Below are 25,408 nucleotides of genomic sequence, written 5' to 3'. Positions count from 1 at the left end.
GCTAGAGAATAAAAAAAAAATTGGATAAATGTCAAAAACAATTTGCAAAAATTAAGAAAGAGGGATATTTATTGGCAAAAGGAAGCTAAAATTAAAAGAACTAAAAAAAAAAAAATGTAAAAAGGGGTTAAAAAGTTTACCTCTTTTGATGTTTTCTGGAGGAATAATAATTGAAATTGAGACAAAGAAACACATGTTGAGTATCACTGACTTAATAATGGTTTTATCATGATTTTAGTAAATCAATTTAATAAACTAAATTGGAACACACTTTTTAAATCGTTGCTCCACCCCTGGTTTGTTGAAGCTATTTGTGCCGTTTTTTTCTCTTTTGGATCTTTTTTTTTATTTTTCTTGGATAACCTGTCACATTATCTGAGTTTATTTGACAAGCTCTGCTTCTGGATCCTCCTCCATTCTTACCCAGTGACAAAATGTCAATCAATCAAAACTCAAACTGTGCCAGAAAGTGAATGATGTGTCAGTTGTTTACTTCATACTATTATCCAGCGTTGCTTTCCCTGTTGTCTTCTCTATTTTCGGGTTTCACCACAAACAAAAATCCCATTAATAGATTGCTGGATGAAGGCAGTAAAGCTTCCACAGTAGCTGAAGTAGAGAGGAGATCACAAATGGACATTTTCACACTCCCACCTCGCTCTGTTGGCAGAAAATGTAAGATTAAAAAAAAGGGCCTGAATGACACTCAGCTCCACTCCCTCAAACAAATCCCATGCACATGGCTGAGCAGCTAAATAGAGGAAATCCAGCCATTCTTCTCCTCCTCCACTTCCTCAAACTCAAAACCATCAAGAAATCCACAAATTCTGATCATTTTTACCAATAGTTCTGTGATTAATCAATAGGCAGATGGTAATTTTTTTGAGTTATGGCCAATTTAGTGAGGGGGGTATGTGAAACAAGCCAAAGTTGGGGTCCAAAATAAAAATGAAGAAGTCGCAATAAAGATAAATAGTTTTACATCCCAAGAAAGCGTAACCTTCGTTCTATAAGGGGTCTACTCTCCCATCTGGACTTAGTTACGCACTTCTCTCCTACGCGTATTCTCCGGTCCAGGCTCCTGACACGCCCACCGCGCGTAAGTAGAGCAAAACCACGTAGCCTGTGAATGAAGGCGGGCTGAAGGAAAAGAGGCGTTGAGAACATGGAGTTTTCCCAACGCTTGAAAATGTCATTGAAACCTGTGAAAATGATAAAGTGAGCTTTTAATTTGAAACGCCTTCATTGATAAACAATGTAACAGGTTGATTTGACCAGATTATTGATCAGATTATTGCAGTGTGACTGAGTCGCAGTTAAAATCTCTCTCCTTGATTGTCGTCGTCGTTGTCGTCGTCATCAGTGTAAAGCGTGACCGAGTTAGATGAGCTGGAGATATGAGGAAATAACGCGTCCTGGTTTAATACAGAAGGATGTTTGCAGTGAAACAGAACTATTAGCTTCCATAATACACAGTTTTAAATATAAATAGTTTAAAGCGACCTGAGCTGAGCCTCATTAAAATATGTGTGGGAACAGTTTCTGGTCCATCTGCATATGACAGCTTGTTTCACTCTGTAGTGGATCAAACTGTGACTTTACGATGGACATAGTATGAAAATAGTTGAATCACTGTGACCAACGTGGACAGAAGTCTGGGTCTGTCAGAGTTTTAATTCATCTTGCAGCAGCAGCAGCTGAGCGATCACAGCTTTTAAACCAATTGCAGAGCTACTGATATGTGCACATGCGCAGTGTTCAAACAAGAGTGTGGAGAAAATGTAAGAAGCAACATGACTGGCTGAAAGCAAACACACCTGATTGGCTGATGAATCTGTCAATCACTTTTATCAGCCAATGGTGACATTCAGGGCAGTCTCAAATATCACCACACAGACTTCTCTCACAAATACACAGAGGTTTCACAGCACAGAAGCAGTTTGTAAATGCACATTCAGCAATTTGCATCATCTGTGCCTCAAAATAATATTTGTGAAGTAGAGCGCGTGCATTTCAGAATTTATATTACAAGTTTGCATAAAATATATATATTTGCGAAACAGATCGTGTGCATTTGTGAATCTGAAATACAACTGTGAAACAAAGCATGTGTATTTGTGAAAAACCCTGCAAGAGTTCATTCGTTATGATACTGTTATGATGCTATTTTTCATCTGCTGTCCATGGACAGCTGTTAAAAGTCACACTAAAAACATTAGTAGAATAAAAAAAAAGTCACATTCTAAAACGGCATAAAAACATTCATAAACCTTTATAGTTCACCTTCCTAAAAATGTATAATTCAGTTTCATGACATAGTTTAATACATATTTTAGTTATAAATATAAGATAAAATGCAAGAGGACTCGTGACTATCAGGGCTGATGATTGCAGATCTACTCAAAAAGCATTTTCTTAGCTGGGTTTTAGATGAATTATATGTCGGGGTGTCCCTAATATTTACAGGTAAAAGATTCCAGTAAAGGGCAGCTTGAAATGCAAAGGATGACAATATAATAAACAATGATCAACTAAATCTCATCTGCACACTGACATGCTGCCCTCAATAAGAAATATAGCACAATAAATGTGTAATGGGATCTATCATCAGGTCCCTGTCCTCCCATTACCATTCCTCGCTCCTTGCACAGACGCACTTTAATGAGAATTTGACTGTAATGCGAATAATGAAAGCAATAATTATTGACATCACAATAGAAGACAGTAAATAATCTGCTGCTTTCCTCTGCAACTGTTTAAAGGTTTGGACCCCCGTTCCTGATGAGGGAGGATCGGTCCATTTCCTGGGACCAGCTGCAGCAGAGCATCCTCAGCAAGCTTTATTACCTGATGATCAATGGAGCACATGCACAGGTACTGGCAACACCTGAGGAGGATTATTCACTCTTTTTATGACAAAATAACATCAAACCACAATGGGATGAGGAACGCCTGTACCAAAGTAAACAAGCCGCATTTTAAAAGATAACATCAAACACTTTTTTTCTGTGATAAACTACTTACATGTCTGTCGACACCAGGTGCTTTAGGACTGTGGTTCTCAAACACAAGCACCCCTTTTTCTTATTTTTGAATCCAAGTACCCCCTTTGCCCAACTACAATATTTTGCTTAGAAAACTATTTGAAAACAATTATAGAGCATAATGATAGAATGAATGAGTGATAACCCACATTTTAAAGAATCTCATTTAGTAAGAAACGGTATTTAGTCCAGTGGTTCCCAACCTTTTTTGGACCATGACTTCATTTTGATATCAAGAATTTCTGTTCACCGAAAACACATAATTTTTTCTAGAATTTGTTTTTCATCATGTTTGAGCTCAGATTAAAAAAAATAATATTACATTTTAACCCCATTTCAGAAACACTGCTATAGGCTATCCATCAAATGTGTAATGACCACGGTGTACGGTAATTTCACGTTGACCGGTTGCTGCGAATTGCTGAAAGTTGCTGAGGGTAACGGCATGAAATACACTGTAATTTAACAAAAAAATACTTGTCCTTATGTCCTGGCTATATTAAGTAATACACTACATTAAAAAATGTATTTGTCTTAACACACTATGCATTGTATCAATTTTTTGAATCGAGAATCATTTAAAAGCAAGAATCGATTTTGAATCGAATCGTGACTCTAAGAATCAAAATTGAATCGTGAGACACCCAAAGATTCACATCCCTAATGAATACTCTATGTCACGCTTCAGGATGTTGTTCAATAATAAATTATTTGTCAAATTATCAATAAACCATTTCATGACACATTAAACAATTAACTAACTTTTAATTAAAAAAAAAAGTTAGCCACTCACGACAAGGGTCTGAATGAACAACCGGGTTACTTTAGTCCCTTGTTACTTTGGTACCTCTGCTCCCTACTCTACATACAGACTTATCTGTGCAGCAGATGTTAGAACTCATCTATCTGGTTTAACCTCGTCTGTCAAAAACTCTGTTAACGTTCCATCAGGAGATGAAAATGAATATCACACCAAGTCAGAGAAGCTGAAGCAATGGGATTTGTGCAACAAGGACAGCGACACCAAAGCGTCCAATCCAATGTCGACCTAAAGCTGTAAATTTAATCTGCACCAATGGAAGTCACAAATTTTACTCTCCTATTTACTGCAGCTGTAATGAAAAAGGTCTTTCTAAAAGTTGCAACATATCCCAAAGCAATAAATCAAAAACAATGGCAACAAAAAAGGCAAATAAATCATTCAATAAAAAAAAGCCTCCCCGTTGCTTGTAAGACATATATTTAATTGTGGTGCGTAGGCGACACCGGCTGGAGGCCAGACGTGACTCCCTCCTCCAGCTCCGGCTGCTCCACCTGCTCCACTGCAGGTTTATTGGCTCCGTGAACAACAAAGCATGCCCACACAATGACGCCATGTTTTACAGGTGGGAGACACCCCAAAGCACAGACTGGGGGCAGAGAGAGGCGACGGCGTCCTCTCACTGCACCCACAGGCTCACCAGATGAGAGACAGGGGAACGGGAATCAGCTCAGGCTGCAAACAGGCTCTCCTTCATCTTGTAATCATAAATAGAGGGACGCCTTTTCTTTTTCTGAACGCTGAGGAGTAGTACAACCTTGACTTTGTCGCTCTGTTAAAACAGGAAACATTACAGCTGTCACATCATTTTCTCCGTGTTACTGTTTGTGTTATTATTAACCTTTTATTTTCATTTACTGATGATATCGCTTTTATCTCTGATATGTAATCACAGAACTCTCTCCTGGTCAGTTCTGGTTAGACTGACCAAAGCAGGCCAGTTACCATTGTAAACTCATTGCACACATCAAGGCCTCTGCCTGAGGAGGCTCTGCTATGTCACATGTGTCAAACTCAAGGTCCAGGAACCAAATCTGGCCCTTCAGAGAATCCGATTTGGCCCGCAGGAGGAAGTGAAAATGACAGAGAAATCATTGTGTAAATTACCAAATAATTCAGTTGTAAATTGTTGTTGGAAGAACAATTTTTTTCAAAATACTGCAATTTTTCTCAAATTTCTCAAATAATAAATAAATAGATCAAAGGACATTTAAAAGTGCAGTTTGCAACTCTCAGATCCCTCTCTTCCCCTCCCTCCCCGCTGCTCTCTTGCCCTGCCTCCAAACTTTCCAAAGTCTGTCCCTCAGAGGAGCTAACAGGCCCAACGTCCGACAGCAACATCACAGTAATATAACATGCTCTGTTAAAAGCATATTACTGCAGCTCTTCTCTCTCTCAATGTGCACACACCTCAGCAGCGGCAGCAACAACACAGTGTCACTTACAGCAGCCCACACAGAGGTTGCTGCACGCACATGAACAACACATGCTTCATGGATTTCTAGTGTAACAATTACAAATCAAACATAATGTCATAAAGCTGAAAATTGGGTTTAGAAGCCAAATACAAAAAGACTTTTTTGTGAAGACGAGCAGGAAGAAGCTAGACGAAACTTCTAGCTTTGTCATTTGCGAAAGATATCTAAAAAATCTCATGGGCAGGGGGATTGTTTCAAGTATACGAATTTTGCACTGGTTGAGCAGAATCACAACCAGGATGTATGTAGTTCTGCAGAGTGAAAAAAGGACAAACAGAAGGTAAAGGCAGGTGGTAAAGCATTGTATTGATTTTATTTATTTCATTTTTTTCCCTTGTCAAAGAATAAGACTTTTTTACTCGAGTCCATCTGTTGCAGATTCTTTACTGGGCTACATTCAGTGGTAAGAGCTTGAAGATCAGCCTGAGTCTACACAGACAACGTGTCTGATCCTCCAGCTCAGCAGATTTTTTTAATTTATTTTTTTTATCCCAATCTCCCTCGGGTTCTCTTGAGAAATATAAAATCACTGTCTTTGTTTGTCCCAACAGTCGAGCTTTGGTGGGACTTTAATATACTCCTCTGTGAGGACTTTATATACCTTTAGATTCATTATCATATATTTGCATACAGACCTACTCTGACACGCTTCTGTGCATAGAAATAAGTCTTGATTGGGACACAATCTTCTTTGCTGTGTCTATGGTTGAGAGAAGGAGGAGGAGGAGAATGTGCAGCGTTTAGAGTGACTTTTGAGGATCTGTAGTCTACTTTTAGCCTCCATGCTGTCATCCTTTTAACTAAAACCAAGCTTGACAAGCTTATTCAGTCACCGAGATCCCATTAAAAACGAAGCAGTATTGAGGCCCAGGTTTGCCTGATCTCCTTCAGTAGTATTCTGCAACAATGCATTACAACTACAAGTTACTTTGTATCTGTGAATGCTGGTGGATGCTTAAGATTCAAACCTGTAATGGACGCAGCCTCACTGACAGCTCAGTGAACATTGTGTATCTGCTGCACGATTGATTCATTGTAATGGCGATTTTATAGCCTAGTAAAAGTATAAAGCAACCTTTTATAATTTAAAGACTCGCTATCAGCTGCCTCATCATTTAAGCCAAACGCGTCAAACTCAAGGCCCGGGGGCCAAATCCGGCCCTTTAAAAAATCCAAATTGGCCACGGGAAAAGTAAAAATGGCTGAGAAAACAGTGTAAACTTGGCAAGACCTGTATAGTTGTAGATATATCACCAGGGTTGTAAAGGGGTGAAAATTAAGCTTAGCATTTTTGCCAATATTTAAAAAATAAATATGTTTCATCCGTCTGTTTGGACTTCTAGAAATATACAATAAGTACTAAACAGAATAGGAAAAAAATAACTAATAATCAGTAACTTAAGACATACAAGAATACAATGCAAATACCAACAATGGTAATTAATTTAATTCAATTATGCATATTAAAACAAGACTTGCCATAGATATGATAGACTCTTGATTTAAAGGTTTCCCTGCACTTGCATGAACCAATTAAAATGTAGTTTTTTTAATTACATTCACAATTCCCACAACCTATACTAAACTAAATACTCAATAGAACATGGGAGGACAAATAACCCATTTTTTTTTAAAAAAAGGGGAGAACTTCTTGGGCAGTCTTCCTGTCTTTAAAGCTCGAGCACATCAGCAATGAAAAGAAAACTCACTCTTGAGTTTATTTCTCTCGTCCAGCGCTCCACCTGAGCCCTGCAGGGAGGCTGAATACCTGCAGTGGAGACGGTCGCTCAGTGTGAGCTCAAAGAGAGGATCTTCTTCTTCTCCTCCACCCATACTGACATGTAAAATTATGTGTTTAAGACACCAATTCATAAAAATTGGGTTTAGGTTTTAGGGTTATCTATTTCACTTCCTCCTTAATTGGATTTAGCATGAGTATTTTTGTAGAAATGACATTCCTCATCATCTGAAGAATGTTGCTAGATTGAACCTCCCACAGGAGTCGGCGTGGGTGTTTGAGCTCAGTGTTGTTTTCATGAAGACAAAAAAAAGGAAATCAATTAAACTTCTGAAAAGCACACTATGTTCCCTGATGCACCTGCAAACACATCTCAGGCTAGTGATTCAGAACAAAACAATATGATCCTAGAGTTATTTAATAATAATATATAATAATATATAATAATTGACCGTGGCTCAGTGGTAGAGTGGGTCGTCCAGTAACCGAAGGGTTCAAATCCCGCTGTATCCAAGTCATTGTTGCTGTGTCCTTGGGCAAGGCACTTTACCCACATTGCCTCGTATGAATGGGTATAAATTGTGCATGAATGTTGGTGGTGGTCAGAGGGGCCGTAGGCACGAAATGGCAGCCACGCTTCGATCAGTATGCCCCAGGGCAGCTGTGGCTACATTGTAGCTTACCACTGATGTGAATGAATAATGGTTTCTGTAACGCGCTTTGAGTCTCCTCGAAAAAAGCGCAATATAAATCCAAGCCATTGTTATTATCCCCCGCCACAAAGTGTGGAAGGGGATATAGGTTTGAGCTCAGTCCGTCTGTGCATCCGTCTGAGTTAAAGGAACAGTTTCTCTCAGAAATAGGATAAACAAATTCGATGTGTGGCTTCAGGGTATCAATGCCTTGATGGAGTTTGAAAATCAGAAGCGCACAATAATTTTTTCCGGAGGTTATTGCCCTTGTTTCGTTTTTTTACTCTGTACGAGGTATCTTCAAAGGGGATAGTTAGTAATTTTATAGCCTGACATGATAATATTTTCTTATGTATACATCTAAGTTCTTAGATTTAGGACATTTAGGAAAAGGTTGTGAGTTATAATGACAACCAATCTGGCCGGGGATGTTGATGACTATGTCTTCTTGTTATTATTATTATTATTATTAATATTATTATTATTATTATTATTATTATTAATAATATTCGGCCACGCACTGGAAAACGGGTTAAGGTTGAACTTTCAGAGAACAAACAAACATGAAAGCCTTCAAAAGGTTTCTGCTCTCATTCTGTTTGAATACTTCTTTTAGAAACCATGTGACTTTGACATGATAAGTCATTCCTTCGTGCTGTTATTTCAGAACGCAAGAGTCCTGTTCAACATCCGTGTGGTGGGAGGAGCAACGATTTACAGCTACCTGTCACCTCAAGATGGGCGTCCTCTCTACCACCCCGCTGTGGACAGGTGAGGGAGTGCTCTATTCACTTTGATATTCACTAATAATTTATACACACATGTGGATTTCTTTCTTTCAACTTTGCGTGATGTTTTTTTTTTTTTAAGTAGGTGGAGAATTTAAAAAGGGGAAGCTGCATGATCCAGTGCAGTCAAATGGAGGAGTGATACACACAAAGCAGAAGTGGCAATTTTTTAACACAAAATACCCAGACAAAAATGTCGTCTGCATTGATACAATCGTTTAATGCTGCGTTCACACCGGATGCGTGTGTTAGGAAATGTTTGTGCATCCAGATTACATACAAAGTCAATGGGTAGACATGGCCCAGAGGCGAAATCTTTCCCGTGCGGCGGTGCAGTCGGATTCGCGCGTCAAGAGTGTTGGCCGTGTGAGCGCGCTCCCAATTTTTCGTCATACTCGCACATTTGCAAGAGTTGAAAATATTGAACTCCTGCGACTGTTCTCTCTGTAGTTTTCATCTTTGAAAGTCAGCACTGAGCTAGCATAGCATTAGCTGCTAATCACACTGGCTTTTTTCACTAGTGGTTTATGTTTATGAGAGGAGAAAAAAGGAGAGCAGCTCCTCACTTCAGCTGGCAGTGAAACTCACCGAGTTGGATGTGTCACTGGTGGGCGGTGCTTTGCTTCAAACGTGCATACGAAGTGAATGGGGAAATTTTTGGATCCTGCAGAACCTGCGGAACAGTTCGTGTGGCAGACGTGTCCGGTGCCGCAGAAGACGCATTCGGTGTGAATGCAGCATAAGTCAGTGGTTCTCAAACGTTTTTGGTTCAAGTACCCCCTTTCTCTTATTTCTGAATCCAAGTACCCCCTTTATCCGACTATGATATTTTGCTCAGAATACTATTTAAAAACAACTGTAGAGCATCATGATGGAATGAACAAGCGATGACACACATTTAAAGAATCCCGTTTTGTAAATAAGTGGAAAGAAACAGTATTTAGTGCAGTGGTTCTCAACCTTTTTTGGATCGTGACCCCATTTTGATATAAAGAATTCCTGGCTACGCCAAAAACATTTTTTTTCTAGAATTAGTTTTTGATCATGTTTGAACAGATTTTTTCTTTTCTTTGTACTGCATTTTAGTGGAACTAGATTTATATTTTACCAAGTGAAAGTATAGAAATACAGTTTTTTAGGAATGTGTTTTATTTTTATTTTTAAAGAATAATAATTTTTTTTAATTTTTTAAATGCATTTAATTTTTTCTGAAATTTCAGGCGACCCCACTTAAACTAAAGGTGACCCCACATGGGATCCCAAACACAAGATTGAAAAACACTGATTTAGTGGCTCCTGAATAGATTTGTTTCTATAGTTTTTATCATTTCCAGTCATCTCACGCCTGGGGTGGGACCAAGACTGACACTTTATTTGTTTATTTTCCACTCTCTATCGCTTAAGTACCCCCTGTTGTGCCACCGCGTACCCCTAGTGGTACACATACCCCAATTTGGGAAACACTGGTTTGAGTAAATGTGTATGATAGATGGAAACAAGCCTTGTATAGTGATTTACCAAGCTAAAAGTTAACACAGATGAAGACAAAGTGAAAGGTCTCAGAAATCAATAAATTAATGGTATTTCTTCTCAAAAACAGGAGAATTTACTAAATGAATGTCAAAAGTAAAGAAAATTGGTACTCGCAAGATTATCATCTCAAACAATTGATTAGTTGACTAAGAGTCATGTGACTTCAACTTTGTAAATTTTGTGCACTGCATTGTGGGATTGAGAATCACGTAGAAGAATAAAAAAAAATGATGCCGAAGCAGGAAAGTTCATTTAAGAAGTATTTTTACTTAATTCTTCATTAGTTTATTAGTCACAATAACATTTATAATGGCACAATTGTTTCACCTTTGTATCAAATTCATGTTTGATCTTTATTAATCACTATACCCTTTACAGCATATTGCTAGCATTGGACAGGAAAATTTCCTTCTTATCAAGTCTTATTCGCTTAAATAAAAATAAATGTATTTCAAAAATCTGCATTAAAGTGAAGTAAAGTGAGCACACAAATGATCCAATTATCCCCATCTGTGTCTTCAATGAATAAGTAGGCAGGATGAGCCTTTAGGCAAAGCAGACTGTTCAAACTGCCTGTTCTTGTCTCCACGTTCTCTGATTATTAGACTACAATATTATTCAATTATTCATAATCAAGTCTTGAACAAGACAAACTGCGTTACTGGCATTGAGTTTGCATTTATTGACCTGGAATGACATTTTGTTCTCCTCAAGCTCATAATTTCTCATTCATTGAAGGCAGGGCTCGAGACTGTGACCAAATTGGTTGCATATGCAAGCATTTTTTTAGTGTGTGCGAGTGAAAATGTCTTTTGGTCACATCCGTGCGAGTGCGGAGGGTGACCTTATTTTGAAAAAGAAAACAAAATTAACATGCTGGAAGTCTTTCAGTTAACCTGTCTCGACAGTTTAAGTTGAGTATCTGTTTAAAAGATACCTGTAGGGAATTTTCATTGTAAACTCTATTCAAATATGTTGTATAATACAGATGGTTTAACAAGGTAGAGTTTGTCAAGAATCAGACCTTCAGGGAAGTTCATGTTCAACGCCATCTTGCGTCGGTGATGACGCTAACTCATAGGATTGTAATTGGCTTAAGTCGTAGTATTTACCAGGGTTGCAGTCAATTATGATTAAAATCGCGTAAATTGATGATTAATTAAAATTAATTATGATGTATTTATAATTACTAGTACAGTGCCCGTCGGAAGCATGCATTCATGTGGGAGCATAAGGGGTATAATTGCGTATTTTTGTATCTTTCTGTTGTGTTTTTGTGCATTTTTTGTATAATTATTGTTTTTGTTGCCATTGTAGTGTGATTCAGAAGTCATTTTGTGTATTTTTTGTATAAATATTTAGTTTTGTGTATTTTGAGCCATTTTCATATTTTTGTTGTATTTTTCTGTAATGGATGTTTTTTTTTTTGTGCATTTTTTGTGGGCTTATTTATTAAAGGCTCAGTATTTGTGATTCATTTTAATTGAACTTTAGTAATTGAGAACATAATTGTAATTTACTTTCAGGAGGGAAATAATAATTTGTAATTATAATGGTAATTTCAAAAAAAATATGCAGGTAACCGTAATTGTAATTGAGTTGTAATAGAACATGGATACTAATAATTGAAAAATCTAATTGACTCCAACCCTGACTTTAGAAGTGTTTATAGAAATGTTCGGCTTCTAATGAATCTAAAAGCGCTTTTATTTAGATCTAATGCTGTCCTACGCTCACTTATCCATGTATGTACAGTATGGCCCTTGCTTTGTACATGAATGTATGTTTAAATATTTTAGGAGGTAAAGGTAATATTCCTGTCTACATTTATTCCACCAGCTGTAGAGATTAGCATCAGCTGCGTGTCAGAAGTGGTGACATTTCCGACACACGTCCTCCTTCCCGACGCTTTCAGCAGCAGAAGTGAATTGCCCGTCTAAAGAGGGCATTTTGGCACAGCCTTCAAAACGACTGGGAGCCGTTCATTCAGCATCTGAATGGTGCTGATGGGTGCAAATGCTTTTCATATCCTTTTGAAATGCAAATCCTACAGAACACTGTATCCCAGAACCTGATGATTGTGTATGAACTTTTAGTGATTTAGAGAAATATGCTCCGTCCCCGGGTCAACCCATATCTGACTGTGCAAGAATGTGCCACTACTCCTGTTTCTCTATGTTCAGCCTTTTGTAATCCGCTGCAAATCGTGTGGGAGTCACGCCAGGTACAGTACGGCTCCTTTCATTCACGTGAACTCCATTAAATTCTTTTTTAAAACTGTCCTGTCAGCAGTTTTACGCCCCCACGCTAACCTGATGTGGCATTAGTAGTGCTAGCATTCATACGTTAGCATTGTCAGTTTAGCGCACACACACACACACACGGTTCCTCATCAGGACAACAAAGTGATGCACTGAAAAGAGAAGTTACATAAGCACCTAAGCAGGGATGTGTTCAGGTGTACCTAAATGTAATAGGAAATCTAGGATCCAAGCAAGAATTTAGCTTTTGTTCCCCAAAGAACCCAAAACGAAGTGTACATGGATTCTCTTCTTCTTTTTCTTCTCTTTCTTTCTTCTATTTTTCAACACCCAGTTTTTATTTCTTGCACAAGTTTATTGTATGTGTTTTGAATTGTTATTCTGTTCTATGGAAGGTGACTGTGCATTAAAATGTAGTAAAAAAAAAAAGAGATAGAAGACTTTCTTCCATCCATCCATCCATTTTCATACCCGCTTATTCCCGTTTATCAGGGTCGCGGGGGTCTGCCAGTGCCAATCTCCGGCTCTCATAGGGCGCTGGGCGGGGGTACACCCTGGACAGGGCGCCAGTCCATCACAGGGCAACACAGACACAGACAACCATTCACTCTCTCATTCACTCCTATGGGCAATTTAGAGACTCCAATCAACCTTACAGTCATGTTTTTGGATTGTGGGAGGAAGCCGGAGTACCCGGAGGAAACCCACGCAGCACGGGGAGAACATGCAAACTCCACACAGAAAGGACCCAAGTGTCCACCCCAGGGCTTGAACCCAGGAAGAAGACTTTCTTCTTTCTCCTATTCTTCTTTTTCCTCTCTTTTTTTAAGGCTCAGTTTTTATTTTTTTACATGAATCTGTTTACATTTTTAAATATAATTTAATTCTAATTTCTGGGCGATTTATCAAGATTCAAGATATATTGACTTTTCTATTTTGGTGATATTGAAAATTACAATATCGCCTGTATCAATATATATACATGTATTTTTTATAGCTTATTTTGCTTTTGCTACTTCTCAGAAAAGCATGAAAAGCACACTACAAACCACACTACAGAACTCACTCGCACGTGCTGTCCCTTTTAGGGGAAAAAGCAAAAAGTGGTTTGTTAAGCTGTTTGTTAATAAATGTGTCTGCGTGGCTTTTAGCATCAGCAAATTTAAATTCCTGTTCAGACTTTATTTTAAATAAAATGATCAAGATTTATATTGTATAGTTTCATTTTTAGAAAAAAAATAGAAATAGGAGTTTTGGTCCATATCGCTCAGGCCTACTGTACACTGAGAATACCCCGGGAATCAAACCCTGCTCTTTCTTTCTTTCTGTGAGACAAAATTGTTAATCACTAACAAAACCAAAGGCAGGGTGGGCGGCTATTATTGGTAAGTTGAGTTGTGGAGAATGGTGGGTTTAACACTCTTGCATTTCCCCAGACACTCATACAATGAAATGGTAATGGCTCATGGTTCCATTGTAGATAAATCTATCGATTAGTTCTGATTGGATCACCACTTCTTCCTCAGTTGAGCCAAAAAACCATAAAACGTGGAGAAAATTCCCATTCAACCAGATTTGGTTGTTGGTCTTTTCTCCTTTCCTCTGTTTGGTGCTGCAATCATGACACCTAGTGATAACAAAGCTCCCACACACGTAACACTTTCACGCTGTCGCTACTATTCAGTTAGTTATGCCAGCTTGAAGTAACAGCTTCTATGTCCTGTTTCTGCTGATGTCTCCTAGAGCTCTGAAGATGTGTGGCTCAGGTGGACCTCCACACGTGAAGCTCATCATTGAGTGGGAACACCGAATCAAAGACTGGTGGGTGGAGTCATAATCATACTTTGGCCTTTTTTTCTTTGATTTCTTACATTTTTTGATTTGTGTCTGAATGTTGTGGCCCACAGCCTGTTTGGGAATATTCAGGAGGAGGTGGTGAAGGACGCAGAGAGCGTGAGGAGTCTGCAGCAGCAGCACGTGCAGCAGTACAGCTGCTCCTTAGATGAGTGCTTCCAGCTCTACACCAAAGAGGAACAGGTAGTCTGGATGGAAGAATGAATGATGCCATGTCGGAAACCAGCATTTAACCATAGTTTAGTCCAAGTTTTGGTTTTTGACAAAAATTTGAGATAGTTTCAGGGTTGGTGTCAATTACGTCTTCAATTATCCACGTTCAATTAATATCAATAATACTAATACATCAGTTTTATATAGTGTTTTTTTGGACACTCAAAGTTGCTTTAAGGAATTAAGGGATTTTTCTTTCACTCCACACTTAGTGGTGGTAAGCTACTATTGTAGCCACAGCTGCCCTGGGGCAGACTGACGGAAGCGGGGCTGCCATAGTGCGCCATCGGCCCCTCCGACCACCGCCAACACTCACTCACACACTCCATTCATACTAGGCAATGTGGGTGAAGTGCCTTGCCCAAGGACACAATGACAAACACCACTGGGGCGACAGCCAACCCAACACATCTATGATTACGTTTACCAGCATTTTTTCCAATTGAAATTACAATAATTAATTTTCCCCTGCGAGTCAGTTACAATTACGTTCTCAATTACTAAAGTTAAATTACAATTATTCACAAAATGAAATAAGTCACCCCATAAAACATGACATTCCTCTTGTGTTAGCTTTCTGTTAGCATCTCTTATGATAATGGGTCAGTTTTGATCTATGTCTTAAATCAGCTGTAAAATACACTAAAACATATCATCCATCATCCCATTATTTTTTCATCTCCTGGTTTCCTCGTTAGGCTTCATAACCAATGACAATATTGGCATTAATGTTCTTTGTGTGGGCGTGTGAGCCTTTTTTCTGTCGGTATATCCCTAGATTGGAATTATTTTTAAATGGTAAAATGATTTTCATAACGGACTGGTAGACTTGATATAAAACATATTTGAATAATTGTTAACTACATATGTGTAAACCATAGAATAAATTGTAATTGACAGGTATTTTTTTTTTTTTTTTTAATAGAATTTTCATGCACAGTCAATTGTCTGAACTCAATTACAATTCGATTATGATTACAACAGCATTTCCTCAATTACAATTAAAATTATAATGACGTCAGAATTGTAATTAACTATCAATTACACAATTATAATTATAATTGAGCTCAGTCATGTTTTAGTTATATTCTAGAGTAGCTTTAGTTGAGTAAATTCTGTTTTTTACTTTTAAAACAAAGCTCACCTCTGATTGGCTACTGCAGCATTTTTCATACTTGTCATAGAGCAGTTAGCTCGGTAGCTGTGATAAACTTCAATGTTTGTGACTTTTTACACAAAGCCCGTATCCAATTTCAAACTCATTTTGACTGTATCCAACAATTATTTGCCACCAGTCTGCTGCAGTGTAAGAGGATTTGATCAATTACAGGGACAGTAAGTAAATAAGAAAGAAAATACAGTATATTTGGTGATTAATTACATGGTTCCATCTTCAATAATTGACACACCCACCTCACTATGTTGAAATAATAGCCATTATCATGTCTGTTACTTGTTAACCATAGATAAATAGTTTCTATATTCTCATGCGGGCACATTATGTTCTTGTGTCACCACTTGGTGGAGCTGGAGATCTGTTATTTAGACTCCAGACATATGAAAGTTGCTTTAATTGGGGCTGAAACTTTCCACTTTTTGATTTGATCTTTCACTTTTACGCTATTCTCAGTCTCTCCTGTCTTTTTTTATGTTGCCCTGCCTGATCATGAAAACTGCAGTGATCATGAAATACAACGACAACTGCGATGTGCGGTTAATGAGTCACACGTTTGTGACTTAGTTCATCTGATATCCACCAAATACTGTCAGTCTTTGTTTGCTATCCATATATATATTTAATTTGGACCCAACACAGTTGTTTGCAGAGTGGTTTGCGTTGCATATCACTTTATAAAATCTTTATGAACTGGTATTTGTGGCCATACTTGTCTGTCATTGCCTGTCCAGGCTTGGTTAGAGACCAGGTGCCACAGTGGGGTGCACAAATTATCATTCTGTTCTGTTTCTACATAATAAAAAAAAACAGGATAAAATTGCAAAAGCTGCTCCAAAGGGATCACTTTGATGTATTGATTTCAATTTAGTAAAGCTTTATTTTGTCATTTTTTTTTTTAGAATGGCAGTCATGGGGAAATCAGCGAAGTGAACACAACTTGTAACCATGGAAACATTTTTGTTTTTTCACAAGCAACAAAAACAACAACGTGTTGCTGGAAAAAGAAAAAGACCAAAATGCTTGATGATAGAACAGAGGAAATACAGGAGTGAAAGTCAAGCTGTACAAAAAGGACGTTTCATGGGCAAAACCATATATATTAAAAGACATAAGTAAAAGAATACAACAGTGATGGTTTCTATACATCAGTACACATTTCAGTTCATATACAGTATTTGCCAATAATACAAAGGAATCATTCTTGAAAAAAGGACCAGTGGTTCTTAAATGGTGGTGTATTGTTTGTTATGTTAGTTTTTCAAGGTTTAAGTGGTCTGTGAATGAGCCTAACCAGCGGTTTATGGATCTTTTTGTTCGATTTTTCCAGTTTAAAAGTATAACTTTTTTTGCAATGCTATTACTCAGAAAGCTGGACTAATACATATAAAAGATATATAGATTAATTAATCAAAATGCAAAAGAGATCACTAAGAATATTACATAAGGTGGAATTCCGGGCAAACAAACTGTTTAAAAAATCTAGAACAATAATACTTAGTAAGGTTAAATGTGTTAGCAATTTTATTTAAAGCCTTCCTTTGGGCATTATATCACTTTTTAAAACAAAAAGAAGGAAAAGTATGATTTAAGAGGGGTTTATGTTTTTGATCAAAGTTCAAAAACTTTTTAAAAAACTAATTGTTTTGCACATATTGACTTATTAGTTAATACGTTGATAAAAAGAGCTGTTATTGAGTGGTTTCTATTGTTTTTTTACATAATGCTTCTTTGGGCATGGGCTCCGATAAGCAGTTTCTCCTTCAGTATTGCATTGTACGTGTTTGAAGATAGTCAAGAACAAATAAATTTCAATCAAAAAAAATCAATGACATTAGCATTAATGGTATGTAGGGATGGTGAATGGTTAATGATGAGATAAGTATTGCAGTAATGGGGCAGAGATCGAAAGTTTTAGATTTTTCTCAAAGTTGTTTCTCATTCTGCTCTTTGGGCTGTGCAGCTGGCACCAGACGATGCCTGGAAGTGTCCTCACTGCCAGCAGCTGCAGCAGGGCATGGTGAAGATGAGCCTGTGGACGCTGCCCGACATCCTCATTCTCCACCTGAAGCGTTTCCGACAGGTCGGAGAGCGGAGGAACAAACTGGCCACCTTTGTGCATTTCCCTCTGGCGGGCCTGGACATGAAGCCTCACATGGTGAGCCGTACCCACGGCAACCGCCATCAACACCCTCCCCATCAGAGTTGGAAGCCGCCCAGACAACTGGAAGTGACTCCCCCTGACTTCCTCTATGATCTGTACGCTGTGTGCAACCACCATGGAGGGATGCATGGGGGACATTACACAGGTTTGTCTAAGAATCATATATTTGGATTTGCAGCTGCTTTTGATTTGCTCTCATCTGTTGCCCTGTTGCATAATTGGGGTCAATTGCATTTTTAAATTACAACTACATCTTCAATTATCCATGTTCAATTACAACTCGACTACGATTGCGTTGACTGGCATTTTTCCTAATTACAATAAAAAATTGCAATTACTATTTCCACTCTGACATCAATTACAATTACGTTCTCAATTACTAAAGTTTGAATTACAATGAATCACAATTACTGAGCCTTTAATAAATGAGCATTTTTTATGATAACGGGTCAGTTTGACTAAAAAATATTATCTATCTTCTAATGTGATTGATTGATTATACTTTATTAGTTTAATTTCAGTTACATCCCAACCAAGATGTAACTGAAATGTAACTCATTTGTTCCTCATCTCCTGGTTACCTTGTTAGTCTTCATTATCCATGAAGATATTGGTATTAATAATTTTTGGTGTAGGCATCTGAGCCTTTTTTCTGTCACTATATTCCTTGATTTCAAATTATTTTTAAATGGTAAAATGATCCTGAAGAGAACTGACAGGTGAACTTGATCTGAAACATAATTTATTAATTGTTAACTACATCCAGTATGTGTAAGATATAGAACCGTAACGTGGTTCCACAGGTTTGCATTGAATTCAATTATAAATGACAGATACAATTACAAAGTCAATTATCTGAACTCAATTACAATTCAATTTTGATTACAACAGAAACATATTTTTAGTTTCAATTATAATGATATTATAATCATAATTATTTATCATTTTTGTGATTACAATTATAATGACCCCATCTGTTGCCCTGTTGCTAGCCTTCTGCAGGAACTCCGTAGATGGTCAGTGGTACAGTTACGATGACAGCAGCACAGAGCCGGTTCCTGAATCAGAGGTGTGCACTCGAGGAGCTTACATCCTCTTCTACCAGAGGAGGAACACTATTCCTCCGTGGTCTGCAAGTTCCTCTGTCACAGGTTAGTTTTCTACCCAGAAATCTGCTTTTTTTTTTCATTGTTACTAAAAATTCCAGCATCAAAGGCTGGAAAACAAGCTACCATTAAACCATCAGATCATTATCATTAACCAAGCACAGCTTTATTTCGTCAAGTCTGTTATTAACTATCCCACTGTGTATTTCCTTCACACATCACACAAGCCGATGGACGTAAACAGAGGTTTTTTAATGACGGGGGGGAAAAGGAAAGGTGCCATGACTGCTCGCCATTACCTGAGTCACAGAAGCAAACTTTTTTGTTGTTTCTGCTTAAATGGGAAGATCCTAAAAACACTACAAGTCATGGCTATTGTCAAATGAAGCAATATAAAAATCATTCATTCATTCATCTTTAGCATTTAGTCTTAACACATGCCACCAAAGATTGTAGTTAAATTTAAACCAGAAAAGCCAAATCAGTGGGAAAAGTAGACTTTACCAAAAAACCCAAACCCATTTTTTTCTGATGTATAATATGTATTTGGGTATTAAGTAGTGCTGTTGAATGACCCCAGTCCAACATTTTAATAATAGCTATAGCTATTACAATTTAATTTTGCTATTGGCTGAGGCAGATTATAGGTGTCATTTGGACCATAGTGCGTCACCAATTGTCCCTGTTGGCCCCGCCCCTTCTATAAAAGCTGGGAGGAGGGTTTCCTCCTTTCTTCAGCTGTGATATTTTGACTCTGTTCTTCTATAAGGAACAGCTGCTTCGTTTTGTTTTATGATTTTTCTTTGAAAGTTGAAAATATTACTGGCACCATCTGTGTAGTTTGGTGAAAAACATGTGCACTATTGAGTTGTGACCCTCCATATGGAAAATAGATTGTCTTTTGGGTTTGTAGAGATTTTAGTCGACAGAGAGGAATTATTCCAAATATTTCAAATCAAAGTTCACCCACCTGTCTTCTCTTACTTCCAAACTTTGTCACGTGTTTGCATTTCAAAACTTATCAGCTATGGGGCTGGTAAAATGTCAATTATCTTTGTCATCATGGATTTGTATATATGTATTTATATTTCCTCTAGTTTTTAGTCGGAATATTTAACCCTTCGAGCACTTGCCTCTTCTCAGGGTCTACCAGCTCATCTGCCTCCGACCACTGGCTGGTCCGACTGACGAGCAGCAGCAAAGTAGACAGTGAGGTGTCGAGCGGTCCAGTCGCTGCACCCGTCAGTCCCACCAAGACCCCCGACTCTCCTGAATTACCCGTGTTTGCAGATGAACCCATCAAAACAAATGAAACAAGTAAGGATTTGATAAAAAAAACTGAAGCAAATGTTTACCTCCAGAAAAATCAAAGAAGAAAAACACGCACATTGGGGATTAAATATAGTAAAAAAAACAGAATTAAAACATGAATTGTTTATCTCAGTGATTTAAAGCTTTGTCATGTCTTTATTGCGTTCAAAGTGACAACACTGACAAAAAACTCAAATCTAACCTTTGTTTTGTAAGTTATAATTGCTAAAGGGACGTTGTCTCATGTACCCCTGAGCCTTTATGTCATCAAACGAGTAACCCTTTTTTTTTAAATGTGTGTTGTTAATACGCCTAATAGGCTTTCCTATCCACATTTCTTCATTTGTTAAATATATTCATGCCTCTGCATTAAAAACAAAACAAGTAGTCGAGTCAAAGTACTGCCAGACTGCTCTCCCAAATTATCATTTTAAAATTAATTATAATTATTATTGCTAAATGTAAAATTTAATTTATTGCAGTAGAAACGAATTAAGAAAAGTTTACACCTACACCACGGTTAAATTAACTTCCTTAAGAACCTTTCATGTACATTTTTGTCATAGTTTTCACTGATTTATTAAGTTTTTTTTTTTAAATAGCCTACACATGAACGAAAACTATAGTATACAGATGGTATACTTTTGTTAACTAATAAAAAAGAAACTACAATTGTTCAGATGGGATGAAATTCAATCCGAACTAAGTTGAGAACTTCATTTTTTGGAAGGTATCCAATGAAAACTACTTTAGTTGCGTGGAAGGCGGGACAAGCCGCTAAGTGATCCAAACATTAATACCATCCTATATAAGGTTGGTACATTTTAATTGGATCTGTAAATAATGAAATTGTTAAACTCATGATTTAAAATGTAACTGAAATAGTCCTGATGACTAAATTCCGACTAAAACTAAGTAGCATTTTAGTCAAAAGTCTAAGACTAAAACTAAATCAAATGAACCCCGTATGTGAGGTTAACACTTTTTCACGATAATTATACACTTTACTCCCATAACTTTTGATTTTGAACAGATTTTTTTTGCATGTGTGAATTTGCCCTTGCTGTTAAACAGCAGTGAACCAAAATATATCTTCTAAAGAGATTAGAGTTTTGAAATGTCCCAACATGGGGTTAATTTTCACTGTTTGTGTTTTGTGTCAAGTAGTAGTTTTAAGTTTAGTCTAGCTCAGGGGTCACCAACATGATCCCCGTGGAAGGTAGCCCTCCATCTAAAATCTGATTTACTTACCAGGCTTCAAATTTACAAAGATAAATAATACAGATGATTTTATTTTCACTAAAACATTGTGACATATGTTTAAAAGTGTCACAGATTTGGTATATGGGTTGTGATAGGATATTTTTTTCTTAAATGCAAAGAGGATTTTTGTAAAATATCACATAATGGTTAAATTGCACAAACCTGTTACATGTTTTACGATTAGTTAAAGTTGTTAGTGGCTAGTAAAAAGGGAACATGATGATTTCCTGTGAAACGTAATGAAAATGAAACAAATGCATAAATTAGGAGGAATAAAGTGTTACATGTTGAAACTTAAAGTGAAATGTGACAATTTGGTATTTAATAAGTAAACTGGTAGCCCGTCGCACTATTGATTAGCTTTGAAAAAGGTTGGTTTAGCTTGTCTAATGAACAACATACTTTCAGTCTTAATCACAGTCGTAAAGCCTTAAAGCTTTTGGTTTGAATGCATAAACTATGTAAAGAACTCAGGATTGTGTGTGCATGTAAGGAATTTCAAATGTCTTGTGGTGTTTTGTTTTTTCTTAAAGGTGGATTGGAAGTCAATCAGTTTGTCCGAGGCGCCCCAGGCAGGAGCGTAAGCATGAAATCTCCAACAAAGCCTAAGGAAGCTCTGAACAAAGTCCTTCCTCTGCGCTGGTCCTTTGGCTCCAAAGACCGCATTAAGCCTTCCGTCCAAGCCCAGTCTGAAGAGCTGGTAGAGTACTTGGAGTCTGGACGCCGGCCACGATGCACCAAAGAGCCAATCATCACTCTGGTGGCCACACCACCTCTTAGGAGTGTCCATGGGAAAGCGTTTGAAACGGGACAGGACTGCAGCTCACCCAGTGGCAGCAGCCTCAGCGGTACGGACAGACTCGGTTCTGACGTGTGCTACTCACCCAAAATGCCTGAGGGACAGAGGCGAACTTGTTTGGAGAGGAACTTCAGCCACATTGTTAGAAGCAGCAGAGATGATGATTCTCTGAGACATAGGTTGTCTAAGAGGCAGAGGCCTGACCAAGGTAGGACTTTGGACCTCCAGCTGCTGAGAGGAGGCATTCTGGATGGCCACATCAGCCATAGCGCACCTCCAAGCAGAGACTCTACACTTAGAAGAAGCAAGGTCCAGACAATGGTGTCATTCAGAGCACAAAAAGACTTGTTGGGTCAGGACGGAAGGGAACATATTGAACAGGACGGTCGGAGCCAGGAAAACCTCCTGTCCTTTTTCAAACCTGTTTTCATGAAGAAAGACTTTCCTAAGACATCACCGACCAGAGGCCTGGAGAGACAGATTAACGGCTTTGGACATTTCGGAAAGGCGTCCAGTCATGATGTATCTAAACTGTCTCTCTCTAATGGGGCTCTGACCGCAGTGGCTTTTGAAGACAGACACAAGGGTCACATCCTTCCTCCGTGCAACACCAAGAACTGCAAAGCTCAGCTGGTCAACGGGAAGCCGAGAAACCATGACCCTGTTGACATTAAACGCACTCACAGCTCTAGTAACATCCAGAGGAAGTTGGATTTGACATTTCTCAGGTGCGCCTCACTGCAGAGAAACGGGGACGTTGGCATACCGCCATCTCACCGCGCCCTGCTGTTGGACAAAAGCGGGTACGCCACTGTGCAGCGGACGCGATACAGCACCACCTCACTGGGTAGGAACAGAATGTACTAAGACAACATAACATACATTATTTTTGACTGCTAGAAGTAAAAGAAAAATACCTGAGTATTATTGGCCTTCAATCATCTGGCAGTGTAGCAGTTTGTTTCACAATGATCAGGTTAAAATGAACAGTTAATCAGACTGAGAGCAGTTTTTCCATTATTGTCGAAAATGAATGGATGGATTATTTGGTGTCAAAAATTTAGTGGGATTAGCAGCCGTACAGCACAGACTAAATTGTTGTGTAGCACAGTATATAACTGGTCACCAGATAACATGATTAACAGTTGAAACTCATTACCAAACGGACCACTCAACAACATCAATGACGCACAGGACGATTACAGTCTCCTGGTCCAGCAGACTTCAAATTTTCGACCAATCAACAGTTGTCATTAGGGATGTAACGATTAATCGTAAGGCAGTTAAAAATCGATTCACAGGTATCACGGTTCATATCGATTTTCTGAAAATTTAATCGCAGTACTTTTTTAAACAGCAGAGGGCGCCATATATTTATCCTTCTCTTGTCCAAATGCTGAGGCGGCGGGCGGAATCTGCTACTACTTTTTTCTGGCCGCCTTCTACTCTTAAACATGTTCTAAAATGGTTCCTTACTCCTTTAGCACTGAAAGAATATTTGTAATATTCCGTGAATATCTGTAAAAGTCACGTTTTTCTATTAGCTCTGTCTGCTAGCATAGCATCTCTTCTTCACTGCACAGAATGGCTGCATCCCAACCGACCACTGGGTTACCAGCGCCCTCTGCTGGTTCAAACAAATATCTGACGTAAATACATTGCAGACTGTTTTTTTTTTTTTCTTAAGTCCAATTGTTAAAAAGAAAAAGAACTATTATGTAGTTTTGCCTTGTTTACTATAGAACCAGAATTTAAATTAATAGGCTTCTTCTTCATTTGTATTATTCCTTTATTTATTTCATTCAAGATTTATTTTTAGTTAAATTGCATTGTTTTGAATAGTTTATCAAGGGATTCTTTTGACAATGAAAAATAAAAGGAAAATAGTCCAGTATTTTCTAGTTTTTTTTCCCAAAAAAAATAAAGAAATATTTTTCAATCTAAAATAAATTGTGAGAGAATCGTATCGTGAACCCAGAATCGTGAATCGAATCGTATCGGGAGTTGAGTGAATCGTTACATCCCTAGTTGTCATTGAGACTCGCAGAATAAAGTTCTGCTCAAATGACACAACCAGATATACATGAACTCCTAGACCAGGGTTATTAAAACTGTGATTTTTATTATTGTTGTCATGAGATAGACTGTGTAAATGTGTTTTCTGGTGGGGTTGGGGTATCATCATACTGATGAAAACAAGGTTACTCCCTGAGGGTAGTGGCCTCTATCTATGGGAAGAGATGAAAACCAATTTTGAGGTGTTGGTTTGGCCTGGAGATTTCTCACATCTCTATTCAATCAAACCTCTGTTTGAGGACTGCCATTGAGTCCAGACAGGACTTGTGAGGGTCTAGATAACACAGCATATCCAAAGAGTTTTTTTTGTAGTCAATCCCTTGAGGGGTTATGGTCGTTTTGGCAGCAATCAATGGCGGCTGGTGCATTTTTCTCCAGGAGGGCCGACAACTCCAAAATAGACATACACTATAAACAAGGTTTGTGCAGAGTTGAACAAATAAGTAAGGAAAATTGCGGTCACAGAACTGCAGAAAAAGGATACATAATTTAAAATATGGACATATTCAAGATTGGAAATTGACAAATGTAGTTCCTAGTTTGTTCATGTTTTTTTTTTTTTTTTTTTCCGTTTCTGAAAAGTGCTTTAACACTAGCATGCCCAAGGTTTTCTTACTCCTGTTGCCCTGCCCAGAGGCCGCCAAATGACACTCATTTGCAACTCAGTGGGGCCACCTCTCTTATGTAAATAAAGCCATTCGATCGGAATGTGCAGCTGGGCAGTGACAAACTTTGGGGGTTGGTGTAAATGATGGCCAGTGTTGAGAAACTAGTTTCTCCCAGGTAGATGTTTGTTAATCCAAATAACATTATATGGAATTATTGGATAAGAATGGCCAAATTAATATGAGCCATGTGTGTTGTGATCAATTAATAAACCACAATAAATAAAATTAGAAAAAGAAAAACAGTATTAACAGTATTCACTATTTACCTTTATTGTTTTTGAAAAGTGCTTATAAATAAAATGTATTGTTGCTATTTATGGTAAAGCGAGATTTCCGAGTGTGAAAAGGACTGTTTGAGTTCTCACTTCAAAAAGGTAAATTCACGAGGTCCACCATTCACTAACCAGGTCCATGATTATTTTATTA

General features: G+C 38.0%; 1 protein-coding gene across 3 annotated transcripts in view; it reads left to right on the top strand.

Moving 5' to 3' along the window:
• usp43b (ubiquitin specific peptidase 43b) overlaps window positions 1–25,408 on the top strand; it is an 87,785-nt gene that overhangs the window by 59,251 nt on the left and 3,126 nt on the right. For all 3 annotated transcript variants that reach the window (XR_003674688.1, XM_028456027.1, XM_028456028.1), the window contains 8 exons: window positions 2,763–2,874; window positions 8,440–8,543; window positions 14,098–14,175; window positions 14,262–14,391; window positions 17,559–17,904; window positions 18,752–18,910; window positions 20,009–20,182; window positions 21,973–23,085. Coding sequence is in view for 2 of the 3 variants with exons in the window: in XM_028456027.1 (XP_028311828.1) it covers window positions 2,763–2,874; window positions 8,440–8,543; window positions 14,098–14,175; window positions 14,262–14,391; window positions 17,559–17,904; window positions 18,752–18,910; window positions 20,009–20,182; window positions 21,973–23,085 (2,216 nt within the window). In the remaining variant the exon portion in view is untranslated. The remainder of the gene's footprint in view (window positions 1–2,762; window positions 2,875–8,439; window positions 8,544–14,097; window positions 14,176–14,261; window positions 14,392–17,558; window positions 17,905–18,751; window positions 18,911–20,008; window positions 20,183–21,972; window positions 23,086–25,408) is intronic.

Source organism: Gouania willdenowi, chromosome 8, assembly GCF_900634775.1.
Source record: "Gouania willdenowi chromosome 8, fGouWil2.1, whole genome shotgun sequence".
Taxonomy (NCBI): Eukaryota; Metazoa; Chordata; class Actinopteri; order Blenniiformes; family Gobiesocidae; genus Gouania; species Gouania willdenowi.
The sequence above is the reverse complement of the archived record's forward strand: the minus strand, read 5'-3'. Positions and strand labels throughout refer to the sequence as shown.